The following is a 19650-nucleotide window of genomic DNA, read 5'->3' on the forward strand; positions in this document are numbered from 1 at the left end:
TATTCATTGTTATCAAATGAATTTTTCCCGAGGACGCAGGAGTGGATCAATATACACAAGTCAGCAAGCAGTCCACATCGTATCAGTAGAATGAAGAAGAAAAATCATATGATCATTTCAACACATACATACAAACATTCATTAGGACTCAACATGTATCTATGATAAAAATATTTAACAAAGTCAAAGTATGTGCAGAAAGAACATACCTCAACATAACAAAGGCCATGATTAGACAAACCCACAAACAACAATGTATTCTATGGGGAAAAACTGAAACCTTTTACTCTAAGATCTGGAATCTGAGGATTCTCTTAGCTCTTTAATGCAGTGTTAGAAATGTTAGCCTGAGAGATTACACAAGGGAAAGAAATAAAAGCCACAAAATTAGGAAGACAATTTATTCCTATATGATGACTACATATGCCTATATATAAAGAAACCCAAAGACCAGTAAGAGGCTACAAGAATTAATGAACAAATTTAGTGAACTTGTAGGTACAAAATGAATATGAAAAAACCAGTAGCATTTTTATATACAAAGAATTAACTCAATGAGAAATATTATAATGCACTTATAGTAATTATGATAAATGTAAAATATTTGGAAATAAAATAATGGTGAAAGCCTTTTAGAATGAGAATCAAAAAACACTAATGAACAAATTTGCAGGAGATCAAAAACTGGAAATATTTTTACTGCTCCTGGGAATTAATAGTATTAAAATTTCCATATTACTGAAATTTAACAGATGAATCCAGTTAGCATCAAAAAGCCCATGGCATTTCCTACAGAGCAAGACAAAATAAAATTCGTACAGGAGCCTGAAAGACCTCAAATTGACAACGTGATATTGCACAAAAGGAACAAAATTGGAGGCATGAACAGTGCTGTATGTCAAGACACACTACAGTTACTGTAACCAAAACAGCGTGATGCTGACATCAAAGCAGACACACAGACAAGAGAGGAGAGGTTCCAGAAATGAGCCTGGCACTGGCACACAAGCGAACTTTGACAAAGATGCCAAATCATCCACTGGAGAAAGGACAGCCTACTCAATAAATGGCGCAAAGAACACTGGACACTTATGTACAGGAGCCTGAATTCTCCACTACTCTACTCCACAATCAAATAAAAACGGATCACTATAAAACCTGAAACTACAAAGGGACTTTATGAAAACACAGGGATAGACATTGCTTAGGCAACTTTTCTTTTTTTAGAGCAGACCCTAAAAATATAGGCAACAAAGCAAAACTAGACAAATAGGATTATATCAAACTATATATCCAACGATGAAACTTGGACACAGTAAACAATCAAGAGTGAAGAGACAACTGACAGCATGGAAAACAATACTTGGAACCTGTACATCTGAGAAAAGATTACTACCCACAATATACTAGGAAATCAAAGGGCTCAACAACAGCCACAGCCACTAGTCAAGACACAGGCAAAGATTCCAATAGACATTTCTCAAAAAAAAAAAAAAAAAAAAAAAAAAGAAGAAGAAATACAAATGGCCAAACAGATGTGATATTCAACAGATGTTCATTAGATATCAGAGAAATTAAACCACAATAAGGCATAATTTCACTCCAGTGAAAATGGCTATAATCAGTAAGATAACAAATGCTGACAAGGCTATGGGAAAAGAGAACTGTTTTACACTGTTGCAGGGTGTAAATTAATACAGCCCCTAACGGAAAACATTGTGGAGCTTCCTCAAAAAAACAAAACAAAACAACAAACCAAAAACCAAAAAAGTGCAACAGATATTCCAGAGGACTCAGTTATCTGACACGTGAGTGTCTATCTCGAGGAAACGTAATTGTCGGTATGCCCATGTTTTTACAGATGATCTAAGATGAACAAGATATGGGACCAGCCTGAGTGAGCACCGATGGATGAAGAGGTGAAGGAAGCGGGGTATATACACACCATGGAATATTACTTAGCATGTGGAAGAATAAAATACTGACCTTTGCAAAGTGGATAGTACTGTATTAGGTTATGTAAAACATGACAGACACAGAAGGACAAATACTCTGTATTCAGTCTCACATGAGGAAGTTAAAAGCAAACAGCTTATCTGAACTTAAGAAACCAATTGTTAGAGTTATTAGAGAGAATGATGGGAAGAGGATGGGTGGGGAAGCTGAATAATACACACAAAAGCACAATGACAAAGAAGTGCCACTTTCTAGTATTCCATGGGACAGTAGAGAAGCTATGATTTAGTAGAATATACTGTATGCCATATAAAAAGAACAACAAAAATGTATAGAAAATAGAAAGGTTAGTTGTCTTATTTGATTGATTCATACTATAAATATGGATTGTGATATCGCATTGAACACCCTAAATGCTCGAATATTACATGCTAATAAAATAGTTTAATAAACTGATTTGAGAAATAATAAACACAAGATAACTGTATAAAAGAAAAAGACTGAAACATGAATTGGGCAAGAATCATTGACTAGAAAACAGCAAAATTGTATCAGCAGCCCAGCACTGCTTAAACCTGGCCCAAGGAACTAGGTACTAATGATTTCTCATAAAGGTAACCTGACAAACCCAGACTTCACGGCTTCCGCAAGCTTTTCTGTCCTTCATGCTTCTGCTCATCTAATCCTTGAATACTTAACTTATCCCCATTCATCTAAATCCTTCTTCATCTTTCAAACTTTTGATCTGTCCATCCTCTGATTCAAAGACTATTGCATTCAGTTGCATTTAATAATACACTTCTGTTAGTCTCCTTTTCAATGGTTTCAAATTCTTGTTAAAAATAAATTATTTTTATTTAGTACGTATCTACTTACTTTTCCCTCTGGAACAGATTTTACCTATTGTGAAATCCTGGCCTATATCCTAGATGTCTTTCTAGTCCCCATACATTATACTTAGCACTTGCAAAAATAAATATTTATTGCATGCATGTGGCATCACAGATTAGATACTTAAGTGGAAAGATATTTCATTTAAAGTGTCTTATTTTTGCTCTCAAAGGTTTTAATCTCTGTATCACTATATCTAGTTTCATTCTCAAATGGTAAGACCAGTGAGACAATTCACATAATTAGCACATTTCTATAATGTTCATCACAAAATAGGGATTCACTCAACACTGGCACTTCCTGAACTCCTGTATTTTAATGTTTACCAATAGCTGCAATGAAGTGATATTTTGAGCAGTTAGAAACTGTTTGTCTTTTTCATTTCTTGAATTTAATATTGCTGAACTCGATTATACTAAATGCTGACTGTAACTTTGTCAAGTTGTCCCTTTAATTGGATCTGGAAATTCCCTGTCATGATGGCATAGCATTATTTAATTTCATCGTATACTAATGCAAATAACTGCATTCAAGATGAAAAAGGATAGTGAGTATGTCTTTCAGACAGCATGAATGCACAAGGAAAACATTGCACCCACACACCATAACACAATGTGTTTTTCTAGCACTAGAAATGCTTTGTTTTCTAACGTACTCCTGCTGCTGAGAAAGCTTTTTTGATGTCATTATGCTTTGAATGGCAGTGAATTGAGTTGCCCTTCCTATGGAGCTCACTATGCTGCCTTTTAGATGTCTCTGATTTCTATCTTGCATAGTAATTTTTTTCCAGGGTGGTCAGGAAGTCACACAATTTATTTAAAACTCCTGCAGGTTGTCACACAAAGGCAAAGAACGATTCAACTTGAATATTCTGTAATTAACTCCAGAAGACTGACAGCAAAGATCAGTGAAATATTCTTAGCACTTACTGAGGACTCTTAATGAGTCAGTATTGTAGCATCACGTCATAACCTTACAGAAGAACTGTGAAGAGCTGTAAAGCTGATCTTACTAAAGACAGGCATGTGGGGTGTTTAGGATGTTTATATGTAATGGCTGCATTCGTTTTGCCGCTGATGTTCACATTTGACTTTCTTCCAAGCACAAGGCAAACTCTACTTATTTCCAAAAAAGGTAATGCAGATTTTATTAAGATTTTCCCATATGTTTAGTTAATCTGCACAGAGAAAATCATGTCCTCAGCTCAGATTTCCAGATTCTGCATGTAAGAGAATTCACTAGCAGAATAAGGATTTGTTTTTCTACTGTGCAGGCACAGAAAATCCTTTCACATCTTCTAAGTTGAAGAATGTATTCGCTTTGGTACAATCAGCTACCTCTGAATTATGAGAACTATTGTTTAGTAATGGAGTACTGGATTGGTTGGTTCTTCACCTAGTGTATCTATTGTCACAGAAATGAACAAAACAAAGCAACAGGTGTTGGAGAGCTGTGCAGTGAAGTGCATCAACAGGCTTTAACATTTCCTACAGTTGCTTAAATTTTAGTGATTGAAAAATTGGCTATCAAGAAGTTCTATGTTCTGTGAAAAATGTTGACCTATATCTTAATTACACGTTGCTAGAGCCTTTCTCTCTTCCTGTATGTCATTTGTTATTATATTTTCATGTATATAGGATTCATTAAAACCAAGTTGCAAAAAATCCTATGACATTTCACTATTCTATGATCTTGAGTAGTTTTCTTAGCCTATTTCTGTTTTTTTAAATCTATCTAATGGAGAAGTTATGTGTATTTGTTTCATATAATTGCTTTGAGGTTTAATTAGATTACTCATGTGATGTCTTTATACTTAGTACTTGAAAATGACGTATTTTCACTGCATGTGTGTTAATATGCATGAATGAAATATGACTTTCTACAAAACCTGACATTGTTTTTTTTCTCTATGATGAAATGGGAAAGCTACAAAGACTACGGCATTTTACAGCTGGCAGCGACTTTTCCACTTTTAAACTATGCATGTGTTGATGTCTAAAATGAAAAAGTTATATAAATTAGTATTCTTAATTTAAACTCATGGAAATCGAGTTTTGGAGATACTATTAAAAATTGGCTTGAACGTAAGTTTGGTATTATATATTCCAACCAAGATAACAGCATGTAAATTCTTGTGAGATAAAGTTGAGTGTACCTTTGTTTAACTAAAGTATTGCTGAGGGACAACACTGTGGCATTACAGGCCAAGCAAACCTCCCCCTGTGATGCCAGTATCCCATGTGAGTGTCATTTCATGTTCCAGCTGCTCCACTTCAGAGATAGCTCCCTGCTAATTCACCTGGGAAAGCAGCAAAAGAAGGCTCATGTTATTGGGCCCCTTCCATTCATCTGGAAGACCTAGACAAAGCTCCTGGCTTCAGTCATTTAGAAGATTCCCCCTTTGTCTATCTTCTTTCACTGTAACTCTAACTTTAAAATAAATAAATAAAACCTTTTAAAAACTATAAACTATTACTAAAATATTTATCTGTGGGAAAATAACATCTCCCCCTGCTCACCCCACCAGGCTATGACGCTTCTGTGCCAAAAAGCAAACATCCATAAAAGTAAAGAGTCAATCTTAGAATGAGAGAAACTGTTTATAAGCTACTCATCTGGTAAAAACTTAATATCTAAAATACAAAAGGAGCTCACAACATCTGGAATATATTAGGAGTTGAAGAAACCCAACAACAATGAGTCAAACACTGCAGTTAAGAAATGGACAAGGGACACCAATAAGCATGCCTCGAAGCATAAAATGCAAATGGCCAACAGACACAGGAAGAAATACTCAGTACCACGATCCATCAGGAAAACGAAAGTAAAAGCTACAATGAGATTTTATCTCACCCAAGTCACTATGGCTATCATTCAACACACACACACACACACACACACACCCCAACAAGCATATAAATTCTGACAAGATGGGTAGTAATGTAAAACTAGTACAACCATTATGAAAGACAATATGAAACTTCCTCAAAAGTCTGAAAACTGATCTGCTATATGACCCAACTATACTGGTCCTGGAAATTTATCCAAAAGACATGAAATTAGCATGTGAGAGTTGCATGTTCCTTCATGTTTACAACAGCTCAATTCACAAGAGCTAAGATACAAAGTCAACCCAGACATTCATCAACTGATGAGTGGATAAGCAAAATGTGGTATATATACGCCATGGAATATTAGCTAGTTATACAAAAATGAAATCTTGTATTTGACAGCAAACATGGGAACAGCCAGAGATCATTATCCTTAGTAAAATAAGTCAATCTTCAAAATATAAATATTACATGTTTTCTTTCTTATATGGTAGTTAATATAGACTACAAATTAAACTCCTAATGAATAAGAATGAAACTGACAGCTTCTAATTTGATTATTGGTCTTAATCCTTGTCTATATTTCTGTAAATAGTAGTCTTTATACATTTTACTTGCTGAATATTCTGAATATGTATGAAATACATAAAAGCACATAAAATCTATTCTTTTATAAAATTTTTAATAACAATTTTAACAAAAATTAAAAATAAATCATGCCATCAATAGATTTCAAAAGTCAGTAGTACACCAACATGTACAGATGCTTTATTGTGCAGTCATAGTGAAATGTTGCAGAGTTCTGAGACACAGCTGATGTGTATGTACAACAATACCTAAGCTATTGACTTTAAAGTAAAGGCAGTAGTAAGGACCAAAAAGAAAACGTATCTGCTTGTGACAGAATACTATTCACTCTTAAAAGAAGTGAAATTCTGTTGTTTTCAACAGCATGGATGCTACTGGAAACCATTATGCCTAGTTAAATAAGGCAGAATTGAAAAGATAAAAATCTATTTTCTTTGACTCGTATCTTATAGTACACAAAGATGTGATATACATGAGTAAAATGGACATTTTAGCATTTGATTACTGCTTACATTCTTGTCTATACTTGTGCGGGACAGTGGTTTTTCTACTTACTTACTGAATCCTTTGCATAGGGGAGGAGTATCCTTCAGCATTCCCTGTTCTTCATCTCTTACTCTTCAATAAATTACCACATTTTTCCTCTCCAGCATTATCTCTCTGTGATGTTTTTTGGTGTCTGTATCTCTATACAGTCTCCTTGGTTTTAAGTCATTATCACCCATCACCTGTGTTCCCTCAAAAGTTTCCTGATTTCTCCAATTTATTTTCTGCTTTGTAGCCAAGGCAGAATGATCATTCAAAAGTGCAAAACCGAGTCTCTCATTCTACTTAAAACCTTTTAGTTGTTTCCTATTTCAACTTCAAGAACAAAATTCAACACCTTTATGTGGCTATGGGACCTTATAAAACAGGTTCCTTGCCTGTTTTCTAAAATTCTTTGTTTTTAGCATTTTGAGGTTTAGAATTGTGCCATATTTAAGCTTTCAGTTCTTTGGGTACATACTGTCCATTTTGCCTCTGCACACAAGAGCCTCTCTGTCTCACAGGAACAAACTTTCCTTCTCTGTTCCCTGAAATCGACTTCATTCCAGGAAGAGAATTATATTAGAGAAACCTTTGCTAACCTTGTGTCGACAGGACATTCTCCCTACCGTAGTGCTTGCTACATTGATTTTATGCACGTGCATTATTTATCTGTACACCTCCACAGTCTGACACACCCACGAGCGGAGAGGCTGTATTTTTCTTGTCCACTATTGAATCTTCAGCAGTGAGAGATGTGTAGGTTCACTCCCCAAGTGACTGCAAAAGCAGGAGCTGAGCTGATCCGAAGTTGAGAACCAGGAGCTTCTTCTGAGTCTCCCATGTGGGCGCATAGTCCCAAGGCTTTGAGCCATCCTCTAACTGGTTTCCCAGGCCATAACTAGAGAATTGGTAGGGTAGTGGAGCAGCTAGGAGAATTGGCACCCATATGGGTTCATGGGATTTGAGGATTTAGCCATTGATCCATTGCATCGGGTTGTGAACTGTGTTGTTTGTGTTAACATGTTTAACTCCCTCCTTTCTTTCGGTTAAGTCTCTTCTGCTACTTTCAAACCTTGTCATCCATTTAGGAGATCTGGATGGAGTTCCAGGCTCCTGCTCAAGGCCTGCCCTTGTCATGACTGTTGTGGTGGGATGTGAGCCAGCGGATGGAAGTCATTAGAAACAATTGAAGAAGAAAAACAACAAAGCAAGGCAGAAGTTAAAACGGTGGGAGTGTGAGAGAGGGTAGGATGGGAAGTATAAAGTTCTGCTAGTGTTGGGATAGGAGGTGATGGATGGGGAGATTTCTGATCTCCCTTCACTGCTCTCTGCTTTGCTCACAAGATTATTTAAAAGCATAACCTTTGAACTGGGGAGATTAAGACTCCTTGGCTTTTTTTTGTTTGTTTGTTTGATCGGGAATGAGTTATTTCATGGTCATTTAGCTTCCTTGGGGAACAGTGGCCTTGTTCGTCCACTGCCCGGGAGCCTATGAACACAATTTTGCATATATATCTATGTATCTACATATCTATAGATACATGTTAAACCTTTTCAGTTATTCGTTAAACAGCTTCATCTGATGCTCTTTATTTTTTTAAAGAGGTCAAACACTGTGGTTAAAATATAAGTTATTTTAAAAGAAAGCAGAACAAAGAAAATGTATTAGGTTTATTAAAATAACTTCTTCATGAATTTTTAAGAAGTTAATCACCTACTGACAAATGACATTGTGAAAAGAAATGGAACGGACCAAGAGACACACACAGGTGTGACTTTTGTCTTGTAAAAACGTTAAATTAAGAAAGACAAACTGGTTGATATTACAAACTTTGAAGCTTGATCAGAGTATAAAAATCAAGCATAAAATAAACGTTTATGTTCTAATTCTTTAAGACTTCCATTTTACTGTCTAGAAAGTGGCGTCTGACATTAATCTTTCCAGCAAGAAGAATTTTCATGTAACAGTACTCACCATCATCTTTGTCAGGGACAATTGTAATTTGAGCCCCTGGGAACTCGGCTCCCAGTCTCCCACCCATTGGCATACTCAGAAGGACATGGAATGTTTCCTCCTCTTCATACAAAGAGTCGTCAATAACAACAATCCGGCACATCTTCTCCTGCTCATCTTTGTCAAAGCGAACAACGCTGGTGTGGTCCTCAGGCCTGGATATGTAATCCGAGTAAGACAGCACGGAAGTCGGCACAGTTCCAGTTGCTGTCCCTGAAGGTGGTGAGAAGACAAAAGGTTTTAAATGTAGAATGTAACACTATAAAGCATGTCCAGAAATTATCGTGTGCACAGGCCACATATTCTTGGTCTTCTAGAGTATAGGAACACTCTGGAATTGCAACAGCAGCTACAGGCTGAGCTAGTACTGGGAGTCAACTGCACCACGTCCTCAGGCCTACAACGAATAACACATTTCAAGTGCTTTCTTGGACTTTCTTGTCAATCAACTTTTAGATCAACACAATATTACAAAAATACTACCTTCTACTATTCAAGGGCTTGCTGTGTATAGGCAACAAGCCAAGTGCTTTATATACTTGCATCATTAATCTTCTATTAACCACTACATTGAGTTTTACATGCTTGGTAACTGAAGTTTGCAGAAGTTAAAGGTCATACACTGTGGGATTCAGAGTCCAAAACTATTCTATTTTAAATCACGATGCTGTACAATGCTTGAAATCATATAGCTGTGGAAATTTTACCAAAAGTCAGCTCTGAGGTTAACAGCACATATAACTTTTTTGTGCACATATTCTTCAAAATTCTGCTTGTTTCCTGAACATACATTTAGTATATTATTATTACATATTCATTTTAATTTGCATTAATTTGTACTTTTCATGTTTATCCATGAACAATGCAAATATTTTGAAATTTGTTTTAAATGAGAGTCAAACTAATCATATACCAGTTTATTATTTTATCTATTTTAACTTTGTCTAAAAGGCAGAAGGTAGAGAGAGACACAGACAGTCAAAGACAGACTTTCCATCTACTGCCCAAAATGCCTAGGGCTGAGCCAGGCTGAATCTAGATCCCAGAAATCATGGTCTCCCATGGTCTCTCATGGACACAGAAGGCAAGGATCTAACTAGGTGGCTAATCACCTTGTGTCTAAGGATGGAAGCTGGAATTTTAAATAGAGTTGGGACTCAGAACCTCAGAGCCCTGCACCTTGTGTGGGAGGTGCACCAAGCAGTGTGTTCACTGTAACACAATGTGCCAGTCCCTGGACAATCATTGTATCATTGTGAGTTAAGCCTGTGCCTGAAACACAGCCATCCCACTTGGGCAACATTCCCCTCAACCCTCTGGCTGCTCCACTTTCAATTCAGTTCCCTTCTATGTACTTGGGAAAAGACTGGAGGACAGCCAATCCCTGTACCCAGTGGAAAACCAGAAGAGGCTCCTGGCTTCTGGCTTAAGCCTGGCCCAGCCTTGGCCAATGTGGCTCTCTGGGGAGTGAGCCAGACTCTCTCTCTCTGTTTTTTTGTCTCTTCCCCTCTCTGTCTTTCAAAGAGGAGGAGGAGGAGAAGCAACATCAGCAGTTGATAAACATCAACATTAGTCAACATTAAACATGATAAATACACCAAACAATAAAAAAAAAAATCTTTCCCAGAAAACAAGATCCTCCAAACTTAATTTCTTTACTTTAGATATACAGTCTTTTCCCCTTTTCCTTTCATTCCCTCCCTCCTTCCCTTTTTTCCTCACTCCTTTTTTTTTTCCTCTCGCTCTCTCTCTTTCTTTCTCTTTCAAGGAACCCAGTCACTCCTTCCTACTTGATGAGCCTGAGATGGTTTCAGTTCTTTTTGGATTGCAACTTGACCAAATGAAGTAATCATAGCCAAAGATCTTTCAGAAAAGTACTCAAAGTTGCAACACTAAACAAAGCCTTCTGGATAAATGCCCTACATATTTACAAAAAAATCTAGTAAATACATCTTGTAGGAACATGTTATGATTTCAACATATTAAAGATGTTTACTTATGTCTTTTGAGGGAGAGCTTTAGTTATTTATGAACTTGAGTTACCTTGTTGGGTATAACAGATCACCATTAACTCCCGACTGACATCTCCAGTTCTCCTGATGGGAATAAACAGTTCACCAACATCTTCTTCAACAGAGTATTCAGAGTGGGGAATAAACACAGTTGATTCTAAGAAGAGGACACACACATTGTTACCTTCGTTTGAGCTTCTTATCTGATCTAATCCTTTAAAATTAAAATTCCCTAGTGATAGTTTATGCATATTTTGCTACACTAATAGTGTGAAGGCAAGGGGTTGGGGGGAAGTAGGTCAGGCCCGGTGACAGTCAATTGTCAAAACTAGAAATAAAACCCTACTTGGCTTTTAGCTCTAGTATTTGCTTTTTTTTCCCTCAGGGAATGCTGCTGACAGTTTCCTTAAATCCAACTTTGTTCTCCTGGCACAGTTTATCATCTATCAGTGGAACAGAAGAGGTGGAAATAACTCATTAAGGCAGTGCTACTGGGCACCTTAAAGATGAGGAAATACAGGATCACACTGAAGAATTTCTTTGACAATGCTGAGTCAGTATTAGCATTAGATCTCCAATGGCTATTCTGTTATTTACACTCAAACTATGTGCCTTTGGATGATTTACGATTCAAAAATATGATACATTGTCCAATACATGTTAAAATAGCAATTCTTATAATCACAAAGTATCAGTGATATGGAACTTTTTTTGCATTGTTCTTCATCTTTAGGTAGAATAACAATAACAGTACGCATATAACATTATGGTAATATAATACTACATGTTTCAACAATTTATTTTCAAGTTCTTTGAAAGGTATGCTATATAACAAAAATGTCCTAATCGGATTTCTAAAAGATCCATGTAGCTCAACAGTTTGACACTGAAAACCCCAAACAGATACTCTGCTCTTTGGAAGTTTGTTTCACAGAAAGTCCCACATCTACACAGAAAGCACTTTATTAGTTTTTAAACAGTTAGCTCCACTGTTTAGGATAATAATAAAAGATGCTGAAGCAGCGGATACACTTCCCACAGGTCATACTCCACCCTGCTCTTTGCTCTAGGAGCAGACTGTCGGGAACGACATCAAAAATTTCTGTTGCACTCTGGCCTCTGCCTGGGTCCAGCCAAAGAGCAATACAGGAAGGAGTATGGAGGGTGAGAGCAGAGGGAGGTTGGGCAATTATTTCTTGGCTCTCTGAGATTTTCAGAGCCAGCCACACTTCCCAGCTCATGCTGGAAGCTCCACCAGTCCCTCTTCCCCAGACCTCTGCAGGCCCAGAGGTGGTGCAGGAGCCTGTCCTCGCTAGTCACGGGGCACTCTGTTATTCCTTGGAAGTTACAGATTGTTGCTGACACCTTTATAAAATAGCTACAGATCACTCATTTTGACTTGTGCCACTTGTTTTCTCCTGGAAGATGGATACACTAATTTAAAAAAAAGTTCCTATTAAAAAAACACCTGTAAATACCAGAGTTTAGACATATTCATTTAGAAAACATTTTGTGAGTGTCTTAATTGTAATAGGTACAAGTGACACAAATGTCAACAAATTCTTCAGCTTTCTGGAATCTTTATGATAGATGTGATATTGGGAGAAAGAAGAAGATAAATAAATTAACAGGGAAATATATGGTATATTAGGCACAACCCAAATTAGGGGCAACCCACGGAATGAGGAAAATAAGCTGTGGCAAGGTGACAGACAGTGCTGGGGCTGGGCATATAGGGCTGTAATACATAAAATTAAGCAAGCATCTCTGATGGAGGTTTATTCAAACTGAGATAAGAAGGCATAATAAGATGTCCTATTTGAATAAGCAAGGGGAGAAAATTCCAGGAAAAAGGATAAGCAAGTGAAAAGGGCCTAGGGGCCAGAGCAATGGCTTGGTGGGCAGCTTGTCTGCCTGTAGTTCCAGGATTCCATACAAACATCATTTCTGGTCTTAACTGCTCTATTTCTGATCAAGCTCCCTGTTGGTGGCCTGGAAGGGCAGGGAGGACGGACTGCCTGGCCTTTGGGGCCCTGCACCCATGTGAGAACCCTGGAGGGGGATCCTGGTTCCAAGCTTTGGCTTGGTCCACCTCTGGCCATTGTAGCCATTTGGAAAGTGGACTGGTGGATGGAGGATGTCTGTCTGTCTGTCTCTCTCTCTCTCTTCCCCTCTCTCTCTCTGAAGCTCTGAGTTTCAAGTAAAACAAATAAAAATAAAGAAACAAAAGAGCATCAGGTCAGGTTAGCAGACTGCGCCAAGAAGATGCTAGGAAGCCAACATGGTACACTGAGCCAAATGGAGTGTGTAAGACACAAGTCCAAACAGTGGTGATGGTGATGGCAACCAAATTACAGAACCATCAGAAATTTGGTTAAGATGTTGTTTTGTACTCTTAACACGCAGAAATAAGCAGAGACGTCCAAATGCGATGAGAACAAGGTGTTATTCGTTCAGAGCTTGCTGCAGCAAAGGAATAAGGCATCGATATCACTTATGATTTGACAAAGACTTAAAGGCAGGGAGAGATGTGTCAGTATTGAGTAATGGGAAAGGAGGAATGTTTGCGGTGTGCTCTTGTTGGAGGCTGAGGGGGTGGGCAACTTGAAGTTGGTTAGCTAGGCTGGGGCATGCTATGGCATTCATTAGTGGGGTGCATTTGCCTTTCTCAAGCTGATCTGAGATAACTACAAGAGCAAACCTTGCCTGTTCATGCTGATCACCCATAGAAGCTTTGGCTTGGCTTCTGGATTGGCACTTAAATGCGTTGTCTGGATCAGGAGGCAAAAGTAAGGGTGACACAATATGGTTGAGTATAGGATGTACTACAAAGGAACAGGAGAAGATGCTTCTGGTGTATCAAATGGGAAATGAGAGAGGAAATGAGAAGATGCTTGGATGTTTCCAAGTTTTGTTTTTTTGATCAACTGAAAAAATGTAGTCAAACTGAAAAAAAATGTGACAGTGAAGAGGGAAAACTGTAGAAGACTCAAATTCAGGGGTGGAAATTCTGACTTTCCAATAAAAATAAATAAATCTTAAAAGAAATAAAATTACAACATGTAAATTCTCATAAGATTTTAACAAAAAAGCAGACGAAGTGCCATGGAATATTCAAAATTCCATGAGTTTGTTTTCATTAGTGTAACTAGAATCTATCAGTTTTCAGATCATGTACTGCATGGCATTATAGAAAACTATGGGAATATTTATTTACTTATTAGAGTTCATTATAGAATGAATAGTTGTGTTGGAGCATGAATTTCCAATATGATGACATCAGGAGATGGAGGCCTTTGTAAGGTGGTAAGGTTTAGACAAGATTATGAAGGTGGAGAAACCATCATGGTTTTAGTGCCCCAGTAGAAAGAGGAGGATAAAGATTTCTCTCTGTGAGCGAGCAACTATGAAAGGCTGTGTGAGAGTACAGAGAAAAGGCATTTATCAACCAATAAAGTACACTCTATCAAGAACAAATCCATTGGCATCTTGATCTTGGTTTCCTCATCTTCTCAAACTGTGAATATTAAATATTTATTGCTAAACTAGTCTCCAGCTGTGATATTGTTTTATAGTGGCCAGACTGACTTAGTCAAGGTTGATCATCCATAATGTTCCTTCTATATTGCTGAATTACCCTGATTATTTGTAAGTTATTCATAAAAATATCAGACATAGATGTTTAACTTAGTAGACATCTTGGGAATGTAAACCTTGAAAACCTGAGAATTGGTTCTTCCTATGCTCTGTAATACTTGCATGGCTGATTTAACAAGCTGTGACCTCTTGCCAGTGCTAGCAGATTTGAATTCTGAATAAAGAGGAGCCCTGGTTGTCCAGCCCATGCCCTTAGCTCTGGAATTTATTCTGACAACTGATCTGGCAGAAAGCAAACAGGCCTAGTGTCAGGTTTAGGCCTTCTGTTGACCGAACTTCTCACTGTGGGAGCAATTAGAAAAGGGTGTCAGAGAGACAAAGAAAGCCTTTGCTGGTAGATTCTGCAGTTGACGCTGTTCTCAACTGCAGTTTATATCTACAATAGAAGTGCACATGTAAAGTTCCTGAAGGAGGCCAGCTCTTTGAGAGCAGAATTCTTAAAGTGGCATTTCTTTATTGTCCTTAAAAATGATTAGCTAATCCATGCAGGGTTATTACTATTTGCTAAGCACTAGTCCAAATACTTGTACATGTAACAACCAGTTTTCTCCCTGCACAAACGCTGGCGATGAGAACAGTGATGACTGCCATTTTACTGTTGAGAACCTGGGGCGTGTGGAGGTTAAACAAGCAGCTGAAGGTGAGGCTGAGAGGTGTTGATGCTGGGCTGTGAACCCAGAAATGCCACCTTAGGGGTCAGGATCACTATACTTGAGCTCTCGTGTTGTAGGAAGCACTACCAGGGCAGTGGGGGAGGGTCACTCTCATCACAGGAAATGAAAAGTTAAGCACAGGTTATAAGACAGATACCACGTCCTACTAAGCAGGTGCAACAGCAAAGGAGATAGCCACACCACAAAGTAGTAGTTTTGAGAATTTCTTTAGAGATCCAATAGTTATGTCAAATTGATGAATAAATCAACCAAGTGGTATGTAGGCAAAACAGTGAAATAAAATGTCAACTCAATAGTAGATGATAAATATCAACTGCCCAAGTTGTGAAGGTATATCATATGTAAAACATGTATTTATATATTAGCACATAGATGAAATAGAATACATATTCATCATAACCAAAGTTTGTATGCCAATTCTTTCTAACATGATAAAGTGAAAGGCAAGAGCCTCCACGAAGGTGTTTACTGAGCAAGAAAGCGAAGGTCATGGTACGGAAACTGTGAACTCTCACTATGTAGGCAGTGTCCTGTAGCTGGGAACAGTGGCTGCAGGGCCATCCTTTAAAATAGTAATAATGGTTATTCTATGTGAGAGAATTGCCAAGAACTTTTAAAAGGAATTGTTACACTGTATTTTTCTGAGCGTTTTAGGTTTATAGGAAAATGAGTAGAAAGCTAGAGAGTTTGCCATCTCCTCTGCTTTTATTGACATCATGCATTGATCTTACACGTTTTAAACAATTATTTCTTTTTAAAAAGTTATGTTTACTAATTTTCATTTTAGTTGTAAAGGAAAAAGGGGGGGGAGTGGTCCTCTGCTAGCTCATTCTCCAAATGCCTTCAAAAAGCGGGACTGTACCAGGCAAAAACCAGGAACCCAGAATTCAGCCTGGATATCTCTCGTGAGTGGGATACTCGCAGCCACCTCAGCTGTTACCACAGACACCAGGGATTCCTACGTGGTCTGCAGGTGTCCCACGTGTCATCTTAAGTGCTGTGCCTCGCAGCTGTCCCTTTTTAAAAGCTTTTTAAAAAATGCCTCCTTGAGAGGAAAGAGGGTCTCCCACAAGGAAGGCAGGGACCCCTATCATTTAAAGCATCATCACCACCTCCCAGTCCGCAGTGGCAGAAACCTGTAGTCAGTAGCAGAGTTGGGAATTGAACCCAAACACCCTAATATGAGAAGTTGACATCTTAACCACCCATCCTCGCCAGTATTGATCATTTTGACATGGAACATGCATTACTTTCATTATTTCAGATTGGAGTCTTCTTTACTTTGCAAGAGAACACTGAATAACCTCATTCATCAATTTGACTGCTTTGAAATGAATACTTTGTGTTTTTTTAACTGTTAGATTTTGACTGCTGTAACTTTTGTGAAAAATGACTTATACTCTCTGAAATAAAGCAAGCATGGTTACATTTGAAAGAGAACATTCATGCTGCTCCTTGACTCAGCTGCTCTAGGCACATGAAAATGCTCCAACAGCAAAACACATGATGGAACAAAATATCTTTTAAAAATTTACTACAATAGAGTAAGGGAGGGAAGCAAGAGTGCAGTGCACGGATTAGGAAATTAATTGCTCACTGCCTTTAAAAAGTTGGGCACATTGAAAAGCAATTCAGAAGCTGTTTTGCAACTTATTCAGGCTACTGTGGTGCCTGTAGTTTGGCTAACAATAGAAGTGAACGTGGAAGAGTCTGTCACAGATGTACTCGAACCTGGATAGCTCTTTACACATTTATAAGATTTTTCAAAACAGGCATTATCACATAGATTAATTTTAGTAGAGGCTTGAAAAAGAAACAAATGCAAACACGCCTAAACCACATAATAATATGTGTTGCAAATTCACATTAGGATATCATGAAGACCAGAAGTGACCTTGGGGTACAATGCAAACGTGGGAGTTGGAGGTAATCTTTGGGAAATCTTTGCTTCTGTTGCTAGGTGTCTTTGTTGAATGTAGGTATTTTTAGAATGTGCTTCATAAGTAAAGTTATTTTACTTTGCACTGTTTCCCTATCCACCATTTAATGCCAGAAATGACACGCCGTACTAACAAATGGCTGCCATTTTTCTGTTTAAAACAATGACTAATGCTTCCTACTGATAGAGTAAAAAAAAATAAAAAGTTTCAAATTTCATTGAAATCAAAGACCTTGTGTGCTTTCTTTGTTATTTATCTGTTTTATGCTGTATTTTGCCATCATTTCATGAATTCTGGACGTTGAGTTTTGGCGCACTCATAGAGAAATTTCAGCTGCGCATTGATCTCTACCAGCACTGACAGTGGTGTGGAGTTTCAAAAACAGGAATGAGTCACTGGATTTCACATTGTAGTACTCTTGTATCTGTTTTTGTAGCATGTGTTTGGTTAACTCAGAGTATGCATGTTTGCCTTTTTTGTATTTGTTAACGTTAGGATTTTTTGGAACTACATTAAATTCTATATTCCTTGTAATAATGTTTATTCATTATTCAATACCATATAAGTCAAATACTAATCTAGTTCATGGATATATTTTAGTGATACTGAAATAACATAATGACTCTATTTCAATCACAAGTTGCAGACATTTCAAGTGTCCAAGATAAATAATTATGTAGAATATTTATAGGCAGGTCCGGTGTGGTAGCCTAGCGGCTAAAGTCCTTGCCTTGCACAAGCTGCGATCCCATAAGAGTGCTGGTTCTAATCCCAGCGGCCCCATTTCCCATCGAGCTCTCTGCTTGTGGCCTGGGAAAGCAGCCAAGGACAGCCTAAAGCCTTGAACCCTGGACCCATGTGGGAGACCCAGAGGAGGCTCCTGGTTCCTGGTTTTGGATGGGCATAGTTCCAGCCATTGCAGCCACTTGAGGAGTGAGTCAGTAGATGGAAGATCTTCTTCTCTGTCTCTCTTCCTCTCTGTATATCTGACTTTCTAATAAAAATTTCAAGAAGTATTTTTTAAAAAAATATTTACAGTCTTTAGATATTTATCTAACATTATGTTCTCTCAATAAATTTAGATAAACCGAATTTACTCCAGTTACATTACCTATTAACAAAGCTAAAAAGGAATGAGATTCTAATACAAAACGTGAAGTTTTAGGTTTTATATATTTTTCCTTAAGAATTGAAAATTTGAATGTTAACTAATGTTTCTGTACAATTAAGAGTGGGAGAAGATAATGTAATTTTTGATACTAAAGTATATTAACAGAATAGTATTAACAGTACAGAATGTCAATACAAAAAGTTAATAATCTAAAATATACATGGAAACATAAAAATCTAGAATAATCAGAATAATTTTGAGCATTAAGAGGAAAGTTGGACACCAAATAGTATGATACAAGTAAAAAAATACAGACAGACACATCAATGGAACATAGTAGGAACATAAAAATATTAATCCATGTACATATTGTCATTTATCTTTGATGAAGTTGCTAAAAACAATCTTAGGAAAAGGGTATTTAAATGGTATTAGGTAAATTAGATTTCCATAGGCAGAAATTTGAAAAGATACCCTTACATTTCAGTTTATACAAAAATGAACTTAAATGAGTAAAAGATTTAAATGTTAGACCTGAAACTAAGAATCGTTACAAGAAAAACGTTTGGGAAACACTTCAACACATTGGCAAAGGCAATGACCTTTTGAGTAAGATCCCAAAAGCATGGGCAATAAAAGTTTTAAAAAAGACAAAAACAATTTTATCAAAGTAACCAGCCTCTATATAACAAAAGAATCAGAGAGAACAGGCAAATAACAGAATGGGAGAAAATAATTGCAAAGTATGCATCTAACAAAAGGTTAACATCCACAATCTGTCAAAAAAAAAAAATAAGAAATGCAGAATACAACAGAAGAAATGGACAAACGCTTCAAGTAGATATTTTTCAGAAGGAGAAATACAAAAGTCCAATAAATGCATGAAAAAATTCTTAATCGCACTAGCCAGCAGTGAATGCCAACCAAAACCACAATGAGGGATCATATTACTCCCAAGCAGAATGGCTGCTATAAAATCCCCCAAAGTTAGAAATGCTGGAGAGGCAGTGTGGAAAAGGGAGTCCTAGTAAGACACTGTTTATGGGGATATAAATCAGTGCAACCATTATGGAAAACACAATGGGGGTTTCTCAAGAAACTAAAAATAGATTTACTATTCGATCTGGCTATTCCACCTGTGGGAATATAGCCAATGGAAATGAAGTCAGTACATGAAAGAGATGCTTGAACTCCCACTATTCACAATAACCAGGCTACACAATTAGTCTATGTGTCCATTAAATGATGAATGGATAAAAAATGCTGTGGAACATGCACAATAGAATATAACCCTGAAATTTACAATGAGAATGTTGGAATTGGAAAGCATGTCTAAGTGAAAAAAACCAAACACAGAAAGACTTAAATATATATATGTGAATTAATATGAATCTAGATGTATATGATTATACAGAAATACAAAACACAGATATGCATGTGTGTGAGTC

At 37.3% G+C, this 19650-nt stretch overlaps 1 protein-coding gene across 1 annotated transcript in view; it reads right to left on the bottom strand.

Moving 5' to 3' along the window:
* Positions 1-19650, bottom strand: part of FREM2 (FRAS1 related extracellular matrix 2) — a 159465-nt gene that overhangs the window by 64380 nt on the left and 75435 nt on the right. Inside the window, exons 5-6 of the mRNA XM_004577506.3 lie at positions 10852-10977; positions 8770-9021 (exon numbers count right to left, since the gene is read on the bottom strand). Of these exons, the coding sequence (XP_004577563.2) occupies positions 8770-9021; positions 10852-10977 (378 nt within the window). The remainder of the gene's footprint in view (positions 1-8769; positions 9022-10851; positions 10978-19650) is intronic.

This window comes from Ochotona princeps, chromosome 12 (assembly GCF_030435755.1).
Source record: "Ochotona princeps isolate mOchPri1 chromosome 12, mOchPri1.hap1, whole genome shotgun sequence".
NCBI lineage: Eukaryota > Metazoa > Chordata > Mammalia > Lagomorpha > Ochotonidae > Ochotona > Ochotona princeps.